This window comes from Sander vitreus, chromosome 6 (genome assembly GCF_031162955.1).
Source record: "Sander vitreus isolate 19-12246 chromosome 6, sanVit1, whole genome shotgun sequence".
NCBI classification, from domain to species: Eukaryota; Metazoa; Chordata; class Actinopteri; order Perciformes; family Percidae; genus Sander; species Sander vitreus.
Genome location: NC_135860.1, coordinates 5,533,344 through 5,546,825, shown reverse-complemented (window position 1 = coordinate 5,546,825; position 13,482 = coordinate 5,533,344). Strand labels below are relative to the sequence as shown.

General features: G+C 40.3%; 1 protein-coding gene across 2 annotated transcripts; it reads left to right on the top strand.

Moving 5' to 3' along the window:
- Nucleotides 1-1,762: 1,762 nt before the first annotated feature.
- On the top strand, nt 1,763-10,463 carry nr1d2a (nuclear receptor subfamily 1, group D, member 2a). Of its 2 annotated transcripts, XM_078252195.1 has the most exons (9): nt 1,763-2,015; nt 3,576-3,678; nt 4,583-4,810; nt 4,904-4,992; nt 5,107-5,251; nt 5,730-6,451; nt 6,898-7,083; nt 7,794-8,004; nt 9,263-10,463. In XM_078252195.1, the coding sequence occupies exons 3-9, from the start codon at nt 4,705-4,707 to the stop codon at nt 9,460-9,462; spliced, it is 1,659 nt and encodes a 552-aa protein (XP_078108321.1). In that variant the 5' UTR covers nt 1,763-2,015; nt 3,576-3,678; nt 4,583-4,704; the 3' UTR covers nt 9,463-10,463. The 2 variants fall into 2 exon arrangements, with proteins under 2 accessions (XP_078108321.1, XP_078108320.1); XM_078252194.1 differs by lacking the exon at nt 3,576-3,678.
- The last annotated feature ends 3,019 nt before the right edge of the window (nt 10,464-13,482 follow it).

Sequence of the window (13,482 nt, the reverse complement as noted above, 5' to 3'; positions counted from 1 at the left end):
CCTTTTTCAAGTTTTTATCCTGCGTAGCTGTATTAATTGTTCCATTGTCTCTTTGATTATGTCAAATGTAAATATAGTTGTTTTTTTTCTATTCTGGTTTATCAACTCAGAAAATCCTCATCTCACATAATCTCGCAGGTCAATGAAACAAATGTCATAACCCATGACCCAAATTACTTTGCTTTCAGGAATTCTAACTTGTACAGCAGCACCCAGGCCAAGATTAATCATGATCACTTTGTAGGGAGTGTAAGAATGTAATGCATTCTACCACTCCCAATGCTTTCTATCAGATGAACAGAATGCAATACCATGAGGAGTCAAACCTGGGCGTTAGTGGGAAGTGTCCTGGTCGTGGGTGTGCTCTTTCTGTTGAATTACTCTGTAAACCAGTCCATGCAAATAATACTTGTACTTCAAAAAGGTGTTTTAAAAGAGGCAGAGCATGTATTGTCTGAAAGAAGTATGTATGTTTAAAAAAAATTACAGGTGTGGTTGATTTAAAATGTGTATTACAATTTAGAAATTCAGAAAAAAAGCAATCAACAAATATAAAATAACTGTGATACTTCATGCTTTGTGTCCATTTGATCTGTTGATATAATGTATTCCTACACTATCAGTATGTAAGGAAGATTCAGCGTCGTCAGTGCTGTAAACACTATTCCAATTAGCATAACTTACATCCTCCAAGAAATGATCATCTGCAAATCTTTTGTATGACCATTTGTATATTATTTTGGCATTTGCTTTACGAATTTTACCCTTTCTACAGAGAGCGACCATATTGTGGTCGCTGAAACCTACAGGGACAGTATTTGAGCGTAGTTCAGGGACATGTGTGTATATGTGATCAATGCATGTAGAGGAAGTATGACCTGCTTGATTAGTGAAAACTCTAGTTGGAAGCATTTATGAATGATAATATTCTTTTCTTCCTATTCTATTCTATTCTTATTCTAAAGTATGGAGCTGCTCCGTACAATGAATGGGATACTGTTTGTTTTCTTTTTTATACCCAAATAAGCTTTATTCTATTGTAGTGGTCTCAGTTTTGAAACTGAAAATGTACTCAGACTCAGAACATTCCCCTGGCTGCTCTCAGTGTTATCTATAACATATTTTCCAATGTATTGTCAACGGAGCAGTTCCAGACTTTATACTTGATGACATTGAAATTTGAGTATTAGCACTCTAGCTTTTGGATTTGGGAGAGATTTGTTCATGTAAACTTATAGTTTTGAACGGTCTTAGACCATAGGGATAATATATGCATGGATTTTGAAAATGTGCGTAGTAACCCTTCAAGTAGATGTTTTTGTGAATACTTTTACTTGAGTGAAATCTTTAATGTAGGACTTTTCCTTGTACTCTGTAAAGAGTATTTTTACAGATCGTTACTGTTGCTTTTACTAAAGTATATAATGTGAGTACACTGTACTCCACTATATCTTTACATTTGACATTTATAGTTACAGATTCATATTCAACGTGAGTATTTCTTCCAATTCTGAAGTCAATGTGTACAGCTTCTTAGTTGCTAAAAAAAAAGTGATTTAATTGACTCAAAACAAGAATAACTTAAGACGTCAACATTCACGTTGTGCTCTGCAACGTGAGCTCTGGGTTACCACTCCTGTTACGTCCACAAAAGCGGTTGGCTCCGCCCCTCAGAATGTCCTGAAAGTGTGTCACTGGGTTAAAGTGGTAGGCTCAAGGAGGGGGCGTGGCTACGGCCGCCAAAATGGGTCAACATTGAGAGAACATTTAGTTCTTCTGACTGAACCGCAGTCACACACAACAATAGTGGAGCTCCTCCGATTCAGACGCATCCAAGTGACTTGCTCTCTCGGAGACTCAGACCTGTAGTTTAATATTTATTCTTCTCCGTCGTCTTTTCGTGACAGTGGCAAAATTCGTTACAGACAGTTGAGTTCAGCTGAATTATCTGCTGGAAATTTGTTTTTTGTTTTCTCGAACAGAGATGTCTGAGGACATCCGGACATCCAAGCCTGGTAAGGGGACACTCTTTAATACAATGTCGCAGTAAAATACAAAGGAATCTAATGTTTTCATTGCATGCATTGTGCACATACTTTGTTGAAGTGATGGTTTAACATGTAAGGAAATTACATCTCCTCTATAGAGGTCTAATTCATTCTTAAAAACTGATATCACACATATAATGCATCAGTAATGTGTATAATGCAAGTTTTATTATGCTTTATCTAATTTATGATACCAGTGGAAAGGAAGCCCATACAGTCATTTGTGGCATACATATATATATGTGTGGGTTGAATTCACTGAATGCATCATACTGAGCATTTTTAAATACATCCAGGCAATAAGAAACTATTTTTAGGAGAGCAGAACACAAATGAATGGCGTCCAGCCATTGAAACAATTGTTGTTTTTTGCTGTAGTGCAGGATCATATACACTGTACACTCAGTTTTTGTAAGTTATTTTATTACATTGTCGTGAAGGCGATCCGTGTTTAAAAAAAAAAAAAAAATGGGATTAGGAGTGCCAGTGCGGCGCTGCGTCGGTGCTACATTTACATTAGTCACACAACAACAGTATTTATCTTCCCCGTTCTGCTCACATGGACAGCGTAGCCTAGTCATGTGTCCGTGTGTACACGCGCTCTTGGAACACTCCTCTGATTGGTCGAGGGGCGTTCCTCTCCGCACTCACGCTTTCAATTAGAACTCTTCTCTGATTGGCCGGAGCGATCCGTGACGCAGAACATTGTATAATCCACACTGTACCAGAGCACTCAAGGCGCGAGGCTGCACTGCAAGGTACACGTGAGATGGTGAAGAGACAAAAGCCACTGACCCAGATTCTGTTCTACTCGCTCGCGCTTCGCTTTCGCAGAACTGCATGACAGGTCCACGTGTGGCTGGGCTGAGAAAGAGAGCAGTCATGGTTGGGGTTAGGTAATCCTCTGCTCTGGCCTCTAAACGTGTTGAAGAAGAAAAACACACGGCAGCTTTTACACAAATATTCAAGTAAAGTACATAAACATTTTATTTTTAAATGGAAACATACTTAGGCATGTATGCTATTTAAAAATTGCACTGCCCTACTTTTAACACCTCACACTGGGAGGAGCAGCTTAAATTGTAGTGCTTTGCCCAGGGCACTTAGATAACAGAACTTTAAGATAAGATAAGCCTTTATTGATCCCCCAGAGAAAATAAAATAAGAGGTATATAAGTATAATTATAAACTAGAGCAAACGCATTGTTTAATTAATTTGTAATTATTATAGTGAATATCTTGTTACTCTGAAAGCTAATTCTTTGTATCCCATCTCATGCAGGTTTTTTTTAATACAATCCCCCAGTGTTGTAACAGAGTTGCAGGCTACATGGTTCCACCAAAACTTTGAATTCCAATGGTGGATGGTTTCCCCTCTGCATCATTTTATTTTACACAACTATTATGTTACTCCAGTGCTTAGTGACCCTGCCTGGAACACACACACACACACACACACACACACACACACACACACTCCCTTTGCATGGAGACCCTTGTATGTTATGTAATGTGTTATCCAACCAGCAAGCACTGGAGGTGATAAACCAGGCCAATCTCAGCAGCAGTGAATAACCCAACCAGGAAACACAAACATTCTGGACTACTTCGCTGTCTAGGCTTGTCAAAGGTACATGCTGTGCTGCCAAGAGTTTGTTTATTTGGCACACAGGACTATATCTTTTGTTTTTTGTTTTTTTCCAACACTGCAGTTTCACTTTGGTGATCATCTCTGGGTCACAGTGACTTTGGCAAGCTTAATGTGCAGTAGAGTTAAGAAAACATTTGATATGTGGGTGTGGTGGCTATATGTGTGTGTGGTTTTTTTTGTTTTGTTTCTCATAAATAGATTAACCTTTACAAGGTGTCACACAACCCAAGATAGCAAAGTTTCCAGTGTGTGTTTGCTGAATGGTTCATATCAGAACAAAATCAGTCGTATGTGTCTTAATACCAGTTGGTAACAGATTAAGTATAGGATATTGGATGCAGCAAATACTATTTTATTCATTGCCACTAGGGATGTAACAATACACTCAACTTAAGGTCCAATACGATTCACGATTTTAAGTTCGCAATATGATTTTCCCATGATGTTTTTTAACAGAATGAGCTGCAGAAAAAATGACTAAAAAATATTTATTTATTTATATAAACTGTGCAAAGCAACAGATGTGTCCTCTTATCAAAAGTGCAACTGAAATTGTATTTTATCTTGAATAACAACTTAAAAAAAATTGATTTTAAAAACAAATCCCACATCTAAATAACTAAATAAATAGAAATAAAATCTCTTCAACAAATAAATAAACTAAGAACACATAGTGACGTCTGAAGTCAAACAAGTGTAATCAGTAGATTACTCTTTAGGCCATTTAAAAATTGCATCGCGGTTAATTTTTCATCTAAACTGGTTGTAATCTTTACACATTTATATCAACTTTTCATTACATCCCTAATTGACAGCCTTGATTAAAAAAAAAAGGGAAGTAATTAACCTGCTATAACAAGTCACCGTCTCTCCCTCTCTACAGGAGGAGTCATTGCCTATATTTCCTCTGGCTCTGCCTCCAGCCCAGAGTCCTGCCTGAATAGGGGCTACCTGTCGACATCACAGACAGTGCCCCGCCCGTCGCTGCCCAGCAGGGCTGTGGGCATGGTGGTGGATATCTCTCCGCCAGCCAAGAATGGCCACCAGCGCGGCGGCCACGGCATGGAAAAGGCTGGGCGCTCCTCCACATCTGCCAAGAGCAGCATAACCAGTAAGCACAACATCAAAGTCTTATTTTTAAAATATGATGCTATTGAGAAGGAATGTGGTGCACATGAATCACGGCTTATCTTTGTTTCTGCAGAAATCAATGGCATGGTGCTGTTGTGCAAGGTGTGTGGTGATGTGGCCTCGGGCTTCCACTATGGCGTCCATGCCTGTGAGGGCTGCAAGGTCAGTTCCCAGAATGAAGCGTTGCCCCTCTGCAAGTTTAACTCATATCCTCCTGCTGTCTTTACAAGCTCACATATGACTAATGCTCCCCGTGGGGATCTTGTGCTTCATTAGGGATTCTTCAGGAGAAGCATCCAGCAGAACATCCAGTACAAGAAGTGTCTAAAGATGGAGAACTGCACCATCATGAGGATCAACAGGAACCGCTGCCAGCAGTGTCGGTTCAAGAAGTGTCTGGCTGTCGGCATGTCCAGAGATGGTAAGCACTGCATTTAGTTTAGTTTCAATCACATTTACTCTTAAAGCCTATTCTTTCTTTTTTTTGGTGCTCTTCATTAATCAATCAATCAAGCTTTAACTTTCAAACATAACACAATACAATTCAAAGTGCTGTACAGTGAAAAACAGTAGACAAAACAGAGATTAAAAAAAGTGGATTTAGAAACCAGTGCACACTAAGACAAAAATAAACAGTAAAATGTTTACAACAATATCAGTCATTATAAATTAAATAAAACCATATAAATCTTTATAAAAATCAATAAAAAAACTGTTATCATAAAATCCACATGACATTACTTGAAAGCCAGACTAAATAAGTGGGTTGTTAGTCTCCGTTTAAAGGTGTCAATATTTCTAGCTCTTTTCAGATCCGTAGTGACTGAAGGCAGCGTCACCACCATACGTGTTAATCTTGACACAATCTAATGGCTGTCCTTTTTATTTTTTAATCCTAGCTGTCCGATTTGGCCGCATTCCAAAGAGGGAAAAGCAAAGGATGCTGCTGGAGATGCAGAACGCGATGAACAACATGATGAGCAACAACAGCCAGCTGCACAGCATGCTGCACGGCCACCCGAGCCCAGCACTTTCCATGGAGGCCATGACCAGCGACGCCAGCTCTTCAGCCTCCTCTTCCTCCTCCTCCTCCTCCTCCTCCTCCTCCTCCTCCTCTACTTCCGAGTCCCCGACGTGCTCCAACCCTTCCTCCCCGCAGTGCCCCCAGGACTCCGAGTCCGTGGTTTCTATGGACACCAACTCCAGCTCTGCGTCCTCCTGCGCGTCAGACAGCGGCGAGGACGAGGCCGTCGTCACAATGAGCAGGCAGCACCGGGACGCCTTTGCCTTCAGCCAACAGAGGCCCCAGGCCTCGCCCTTGTCCGGCCCCGTCACCCTGGAGACGAGGTGCGACGGCCGCATGGAGGATCAACAGGAGAACTGGAGCTGCTGGAACAACAATGTGGTTGTGGGAGGTCACCAGCAGAGTTCACACAGTAACAGTCAACACGTCGCCGACACTGCTTACAGGGAGGAGAGGGCAGTGAACCAGCAGCAGCTCAACAGCACCCCTAGCTGTGAACTACCAGAAGACAGCCAAAGACAGCACGTATATCGCACACAACCTGCCTCAAGAGGTTATAATGGGCCGACCAGCTGTGTGAATAATAGAGCACACTTGGTGAGTAGTTTACATTTTTTCTCATTCTTGAAATTCATATTACTAGTCATTTATAGTTTTGTTTGTAGTTTATTTTGAACATGTAAAAAAAATATATATATATATCTATATGTAATAAAATTAACAACATCAACATGTACATCTTAGCACAATCTTCCAAAATTATTGTAAGTGATTCAAATAAGAAATACCCTACTACCCCCTTTTTCTATTTTTATCCTTTATTTATACATGTTCACATACACGTACTGTATATCTACCTACCTACACTCACATAAACACATGCATACACATAGACACAGATACATACATACATACATACATGCATATACACACACACACACACACACACACACATTTACACATTTTTTCGGGAAACTGAAACAAAATGTAGGCGTTTGATCACCCTCCCTGATTGACCTTCTGTCCTCGTGTTTTTCCCCCAGGTCTGTCCGATGAACACGTCACCCTTCGTGGACCCCAACAAGCCGAGCCAAGAGATCTGGGAGGAGTTCTCCATGAGCTTCACCCCCGCCGTGCGGGACGTGGTCGACTTCGCCAAGGGGATCCCGGGCTTCTGCGACCTCCCCGAGCATGACCAAGTCAGCCTGCTGAAAGCTGGGACTTTTGAGGTAAGAGAGCAAACAAGCAAAACGTAAACACTTTTGTTATTTTGTGCTCGCTTTGAAGTCAAACGTGGCAGATTCTTCAAATACCTGGAATATAGGAGCCACTGCGGATTTCCCAAACAGAGCAGACTGTCAGCTGTGTGCGCTGACTAATATTTGCTGCAATAACAGTTGGAATGGAAATGAAAGAGACTTGACAAATTCTCTTTTGGTGCCGGATGTTCCTCACCTTCTGCTTTCTTTGTGTTGGCATTCTAATCTTGATTCGGGAAACTAGAGCGAGAAGCGACAATCAAATTCACATTTATCTTTTTTGGAGTAAAATTCTCATCACACACTCGACAGCCATTTTAATTCTAGCGCTCACCTCCATACATACACATGTGCCACCAAAACAAGTTCCTTTCCGAGGCTATTTTGCAGCGGCACCGTTTGCTTTGCGCCGCCCAAGACGATTGTGATTGGTTTAAAGAAATGCCAATGAACCAGAGCACGTTTTTCTCCCATCCCAGAATGCTATGTGGACTAGCCAGACCCTCCTCCGCAGAGTTGTGGAGGAAGGTCTGAGCCAAGACTTTTCTAGTTGTAAGAGTCGAGGCTAACAGAGACACTCGGATCTACAAACTTATCATAAGATGTCTTTGAGTCCTCGTTCACCTGCACAAATCAAAACCATAAACTAAATATCCTGCTTCCCTTCTCTTGACTCCCAGGTGCTGATGGTCCGATTCGCCTCTCTGTTCAATGTGGTCGAGCGGACGGTGACCTTCCTGAGCGGCAAGCGCTACAGCCTCGACACGCTACGGTCGCTGGGCGCCGGCGAGCTGCTCAACTCCATGTGCGAGTTCAGCGAGAAGCTGGCGGTGCTGGGGCTCGACTCGGACGAAATGAGCTTCTTCACAGCCGTGGTGCTCGTCTCAGCCGGTAAGAACACTTCAGTCTGAATTTATTGATGGATGTGAGCAGGGTGCGATTTGCTGGGGGGGATGCGTGAGATGTATATATACCCCCCCCAGTGATTAATGCTACTTCACCAATAGACAATATACAGTCATGTGAAAAAATGAGGACACCCATGCTAAAGTTGACTAAAAAGAGGAATTAAAAAAATCATCTTTTGGAAATTGATCTTAATGCCTTAATTAAAAAAAAATGAAGAAAATTAAGAAAAATCCAATCTTTAAGGACACCAATTTTCTTTGTGAATGAATAATGTATCGTAAATAAATAAATGTTCTTCCTTAAAATACAGGGGGCATAAGTAAGTACACCCCTATGTTAAATTCCCATAGAGGCAGGCAGATGTTTATTTTTAAAGGCCAGTTATTTCATGGATCCAGGATACTATGATCCTGATAAAGTTCCCTTGGCCTTTGGAATTAAAATAGCCCCCCCACATCATCACATCCCCTTCACCATATCTAGAGATTGGCATGGTTTTATTTCAGTTAGCCTAATAGCTGGTTTGATTTGCATTGATGATTTTATGGAAAGTACCCCATGCAAATCTCTAGGTATGGTGAAGGGTATCCACCCATACCCATAATTCCAAGCGGCAGTTGCTGGTTGTATTTACTGCTACCGAGCTCCGGGACACCAGCTACCAGCGGCAGTTGTTTAGCCGCCAATTAGGTGACTGCGAGCCGGGTACGGGCAGCGCCAAATGACCTTTCAGGGGGCGCGGTAGTAGAGTTTAGCCAGAAAAAGTGAGCGTCATGCGGCGCTGACTGTTAAGTTTAGGCACAAAAATGACTGGTTAAGTTTATGGAAAAGAGGATGATTTGGATTGAAACATTCCAGAGGAACTAACACGTGTTTCCTGGGTGAAAGTATTTAGTTTTCACCGCAAAGTGAACTCCGCCCTCCGACTTGAAAGCGCTGTGTTTTATGTTGACACCATTTTGTGCTATTTCATTTTGAGATTATTTTCCAGTATATATTTAAGTGCGTATTTAAGTGTTTTGGCATGGCTGGCCGAGTGGCTCTGTATCCATGGTATTGAAAGAGGGATTTCATTCTTGCATGTTTTGTTTTGTTGTGCATGATCAAAAAACATATTTTTTTCACAAATCGCACCCTGAATGTGAGCACATTGTACTTTGTTTAAAAATCTAAAAACATCATTGAAACCCTGTTCTGTCCTCCCGCGTTAAGCCTTTTCTCCCTTCTTGTTGTGGCTCAGATCGCTCAGGGATCCAGGACCTGGACTCAGTTGAGGCCCTGCAGGACAAACTGATCCGGGGGCTGCGAAACCTGGTGATGCAGAACCACGGTGAGGAGTCAGCCACCACCTTCACCAAGCTGCTGCTCAAGCTTCCCGAGCTGCGTTCACTCAACAACATGCACTCAGAGGAACTGCTCTCCTTCAAAGTGCACCCTTGAACGCTTACTGACCTTATCCACACACCTCCACCTCCACCTCCACCAGGACCTGCCTCTCACTGGCCCCTCACCCTCCGTATTCAGACCAACCCAGTTGCGTGTTTGTTTTCTCGAATGTATTAAAAGTTGTTTTTTTTATTCTATTTTCCTTAAGTAGGCCATGTGGGGTCTAAAGAGAGAAGAATATAAAATCTACTGTATTTATAGAAGAGATAGCTTACGCTTGTTGCACACAAACACACGCAAGTGCATGTGTGTCAGAGGTTCTTAGTTCTGCAAATTTGAAGGCGCTTTTCTATTTTCCAGAGAACGAAGAGTACTTAACTGGCTTTACGAAATGACATGAGTAGAAACCAATTAGTCAGTCCGAAAGCCATTCAAAAGTGTATTCTCTGACGAGCGGGTAAATGTGAGAGACGGTATATACCTTATGTACGTAATATTTTTAACTGATACATGTCGGCGAGAAAGGCAAGCTATCCGAAAAGTATCGAAGAATGTGTGATGATCGCTGCTAATGCATGGCTGTACTTAATGCAAACAATTATTACTTGCATCTTCTCCCCTTGCCTCAGAAAGCATCGGTTCACAGTTTCACTGTATATATACATATTGTTTGTTTTTATTTAAATTTTTACATGTTCATGTCAACTGCCTGTACACTGCCTGGTGATTTTTTTTGGGGGAGTCGCTGGCATCATTTTCACTATAACAACAACACTACATTTGCACGTTCTGGAAAAACCAAGTAACATGTAAAGGCTACATGTAAACATAGTCACACAGGTGTGTTTGCCATTTTCCTACTTTCCGAATTTTCTTTTTAATCAAACTGTGTATTTTCAGCATAGCACTGAATTTGATGTTTGTCATGCAATTTTGTTGAAATATCTGTTTCTTCGACTGGCAACACTGCCACATGTAAATAACTATATAAATATATATATATATATATAAATATCTGATAAACATAGAATATAAATAAATACAAGTGAGGAACACTCTTTGTACTTTGTGTTTTTATTGATATCCAAGTATTTTTGAATGAATAAAGAGCTAAGCAGAAAAATGAATCTTCAGAGCCGTAGTGACTGTTGTTCTCCACTAGGTGGAGCTATTTGCCCACAGTGTCTGATTTCAATTTTAACTTGAAAATCCAGTTTATCTAAAACTAGTTTCATAATAGAACTTTAGTGTCCAATGATCCACGAGTAGCCTGCAGGCTGACCTTCTAATTTACTTGCTTGCATTTCTGAACTCCAAAAAAAAAAAAATGCTTTTAAAGAAGATGCTAATCTGAAAGCTTTTTTTCTCACACCATTTTAATGTAGAGGTTGGGTTGAATCCTCAGAATATTTGATCGTGTTAAAATGTTTCTTACATGTAGCAGAATAAAGTGTGTGTGTGTGTGTGTGTGTGTGTGTGTGTGTGTGTGCGTGCACAGATTTAGTGCCTAAATTAAAGACCTAACACTTCTAAATCGCCTAAAACAAAAGGCTGCAGAATACACCCACGCGGACAGTAAGCATCAGGCTGTATTTTTTTAATGGTGAAAGCAAGAGCCAAATGTCAAAATCAGTGAAGAGAGGTGTAAAACAAATTGTGCTTTAAAATCACTAAAACAGCTGGGCGCCTGGATAGCTCAGTTGGTAGGGCGGGCGCCCATATATAGAGGTTCGACTCCGACCTGCGGCCCTTTGCTGCATGTCATTCCCCCTCTCTCTCCCCTTTCATGTCTTCAGCTGTCCTATCAAAATAAAGGCTGAAAATGCCCAAAAGAATTATCTTTAAAAAAAATCACTAAAACTGCTGAGTATACAGAGGCAGCCTCAGATTTTAAACTATAAGCACAATTCTGGCCTTCAGAGGTTTATTTTCCACAAAAAGTCAATGTTTTAACAAGAGATTGTCTTGTATTGTCTCTGTATTCAAAGCTCTCCAAATGTAAATTTTCAGAGTCCAACGATCCATGGGCAGCCTGCAGTTGATTTTCTAACTCACCTGCAATTCATCAAGCACAAAGGGAAAACACCTGTAGAGGTGCATGGTGCGTTTGTAGGGGCTTTCTTCAAATCATCTCCATATAAACAATGAACAGGTAAATATTGACCGTATACTTGACTGTGCTCACATAGAGACTTAAAATATGATTATGTCATTATGTCATGATTTTGAAAATGTAAGTCCTGAATGCTGACCTAAAAGTGTTTTTTAGATCAGCATAGACTCCAGCATAGGGGGGCGGGGTACTCTGTCTGATGTTTTATGTTTTATGTATTAAAACATGCAGGTATAATTTAACTAAACAATGTGCAAAATCAGCTCTCACCTTGTGTTAGGAGGCCAGATTTAGAAACTTGAATGTGGCTCAAAAGGACTCAAAATAGGCCAATATCCACACTCAGCAGACCGTCTTCATATGTTTAACCATCCTGTTGTCCTCAGGTCAAATGTGACCCATTTTCAAAGTAAAGTAAAACAAATAGCCCATGGATCACTAAGGGTTTATCTAATGCCTGCAAAAAGAAAAATACACTGTATAGAAAACTTATCAAGTATTGCACCCCAGATGCAGAAAATAAATATAAAAAGTATAGAAATAAATTAACTAATATTATGAGGATATGTAAGAAAGAATACTATAATAAAATATTAGATGATAATAAAAATAACATTAAAGGTGTATGGAATATTCTAAATAGTATCATTAGAAATGGAATTAACAATGGGAAGGCAAGTTACCCAGAATTTTATATTGAAAATGACAAAATAGAAAACATGGAAGATGTGGTTAGTGGTTTTAACAATTTTTTTGTAAATGTGGGACCAGATTTAGCAGAAAAAATAACAATGACTAATTTACAGAGACACAACAATTTAAAGTGGCTATATGTAACTTTCAGTTTGTGTTGATTGTAGCGGCTGCTTTGGACAAAAGCGGTAGTGTTTTTACCACATCTGCTGTCGTAAAGCTCTTTTCTATACGGTGCTGTATTGACCACTGTATTACCGTTGGTAGTGTTACAGGGAGGTCATATAGTTGTGATGAATGTTTGTTTTGCTCAGACAGAAAATCATTCATTTACAATAAGAGAATAAGCATTGTTGCATTTCAAGTGTTGCATACGGTAACTTAGATAAACCAGGTATCACTGTTACTGTGTTATGAGCCAAAGCAAGAAGTTGTTGTAGCAACCAACATAATAATAACTTAGATTAAAGGTGCCCTGCCACACGAAAACATTTTTACTTGCATTTTTTGAAATATGTTAGGTCCATATGTGTTTGTGTTATGTCGTGAATGTGAAAATGAACTGCTACCTCCTCTGTCAGCTCTAGCCACTGAAAAGAAATAAGCGGAGAAATCAGGCCAATTACAAAAGCTGGTCAGTCTGTGGTGTTACCTGAGCTCATTACTATTCATGAGCTCGCCCAGTTGTTGGGTAAAGGATGCTGATAGCCAGGCTTTCATTGGCTAGCTGTTAGCCAATCAGAGTCAAGCAGCTTAGCTCGTTGAATATTAATGAGAACTGGCACAAATCGAGTCTTCCTGCAGGCTTTCTATACCACACTAGAATAAATAAATAAAGTGATGTAGAAATGAATGCAAGAGTAATCAAAATACAATAATATAAACATAAGCCTGTTATTCTGGGCTATTCTGCATAATAAATACTTTACTTCTGGTACTTGAAGTACATTTTGATGCCAATACGTTTGTGCTTTGACTAGTTTGAATGCAGGACTTTTAATTGTAACAGAGTACTTTTAAACTGTGGTATTGCTACTTATACTTATCAAAAAATACCACACAACTCTCTCTGTATTTCTCAGTATGACTATGTTCAGAAGATTGTGATTGTGACTTTTTCCGTGCAGAAACTCGAGTGAAGATAATGACCTCTTCTGAAGAGTCCATCATGTTTTTTTAATCCTCCGTGTCCTCCTTGGCTACTAGCAACTGCGTGGGGAAGGGGTGGTAGCGCGTGTGCGATCACGGAAGGCTTGTATCATGCCATT

What these genes read in the sequence shown, in the direction of transcription:
- nr1d2a (XM_078252194.1), top strand. Translation starts at nt 1,985, where the DNA reads ATGTCTGAGGACATCCGGACATCCAAGCCTG. An exon ending in TGAATAATAGAGCACACTTG is followed by an intron (nt 6,452 to 6,897) that starts GTGAGTAGTTTA and finishes TTTTTCCCCCAG; the next exon opens with GTCTGTCCGATGAACACGTC. An exon ending in TGAAAGCTGGGACTTTTGAG is followed by an intron (nt 7,084 to 7,793) that starts GTAAGAGAGCAA and finishes CTTGACTCCCAG; the next exon opens with GTGCTGATGGTCCGATTCGC.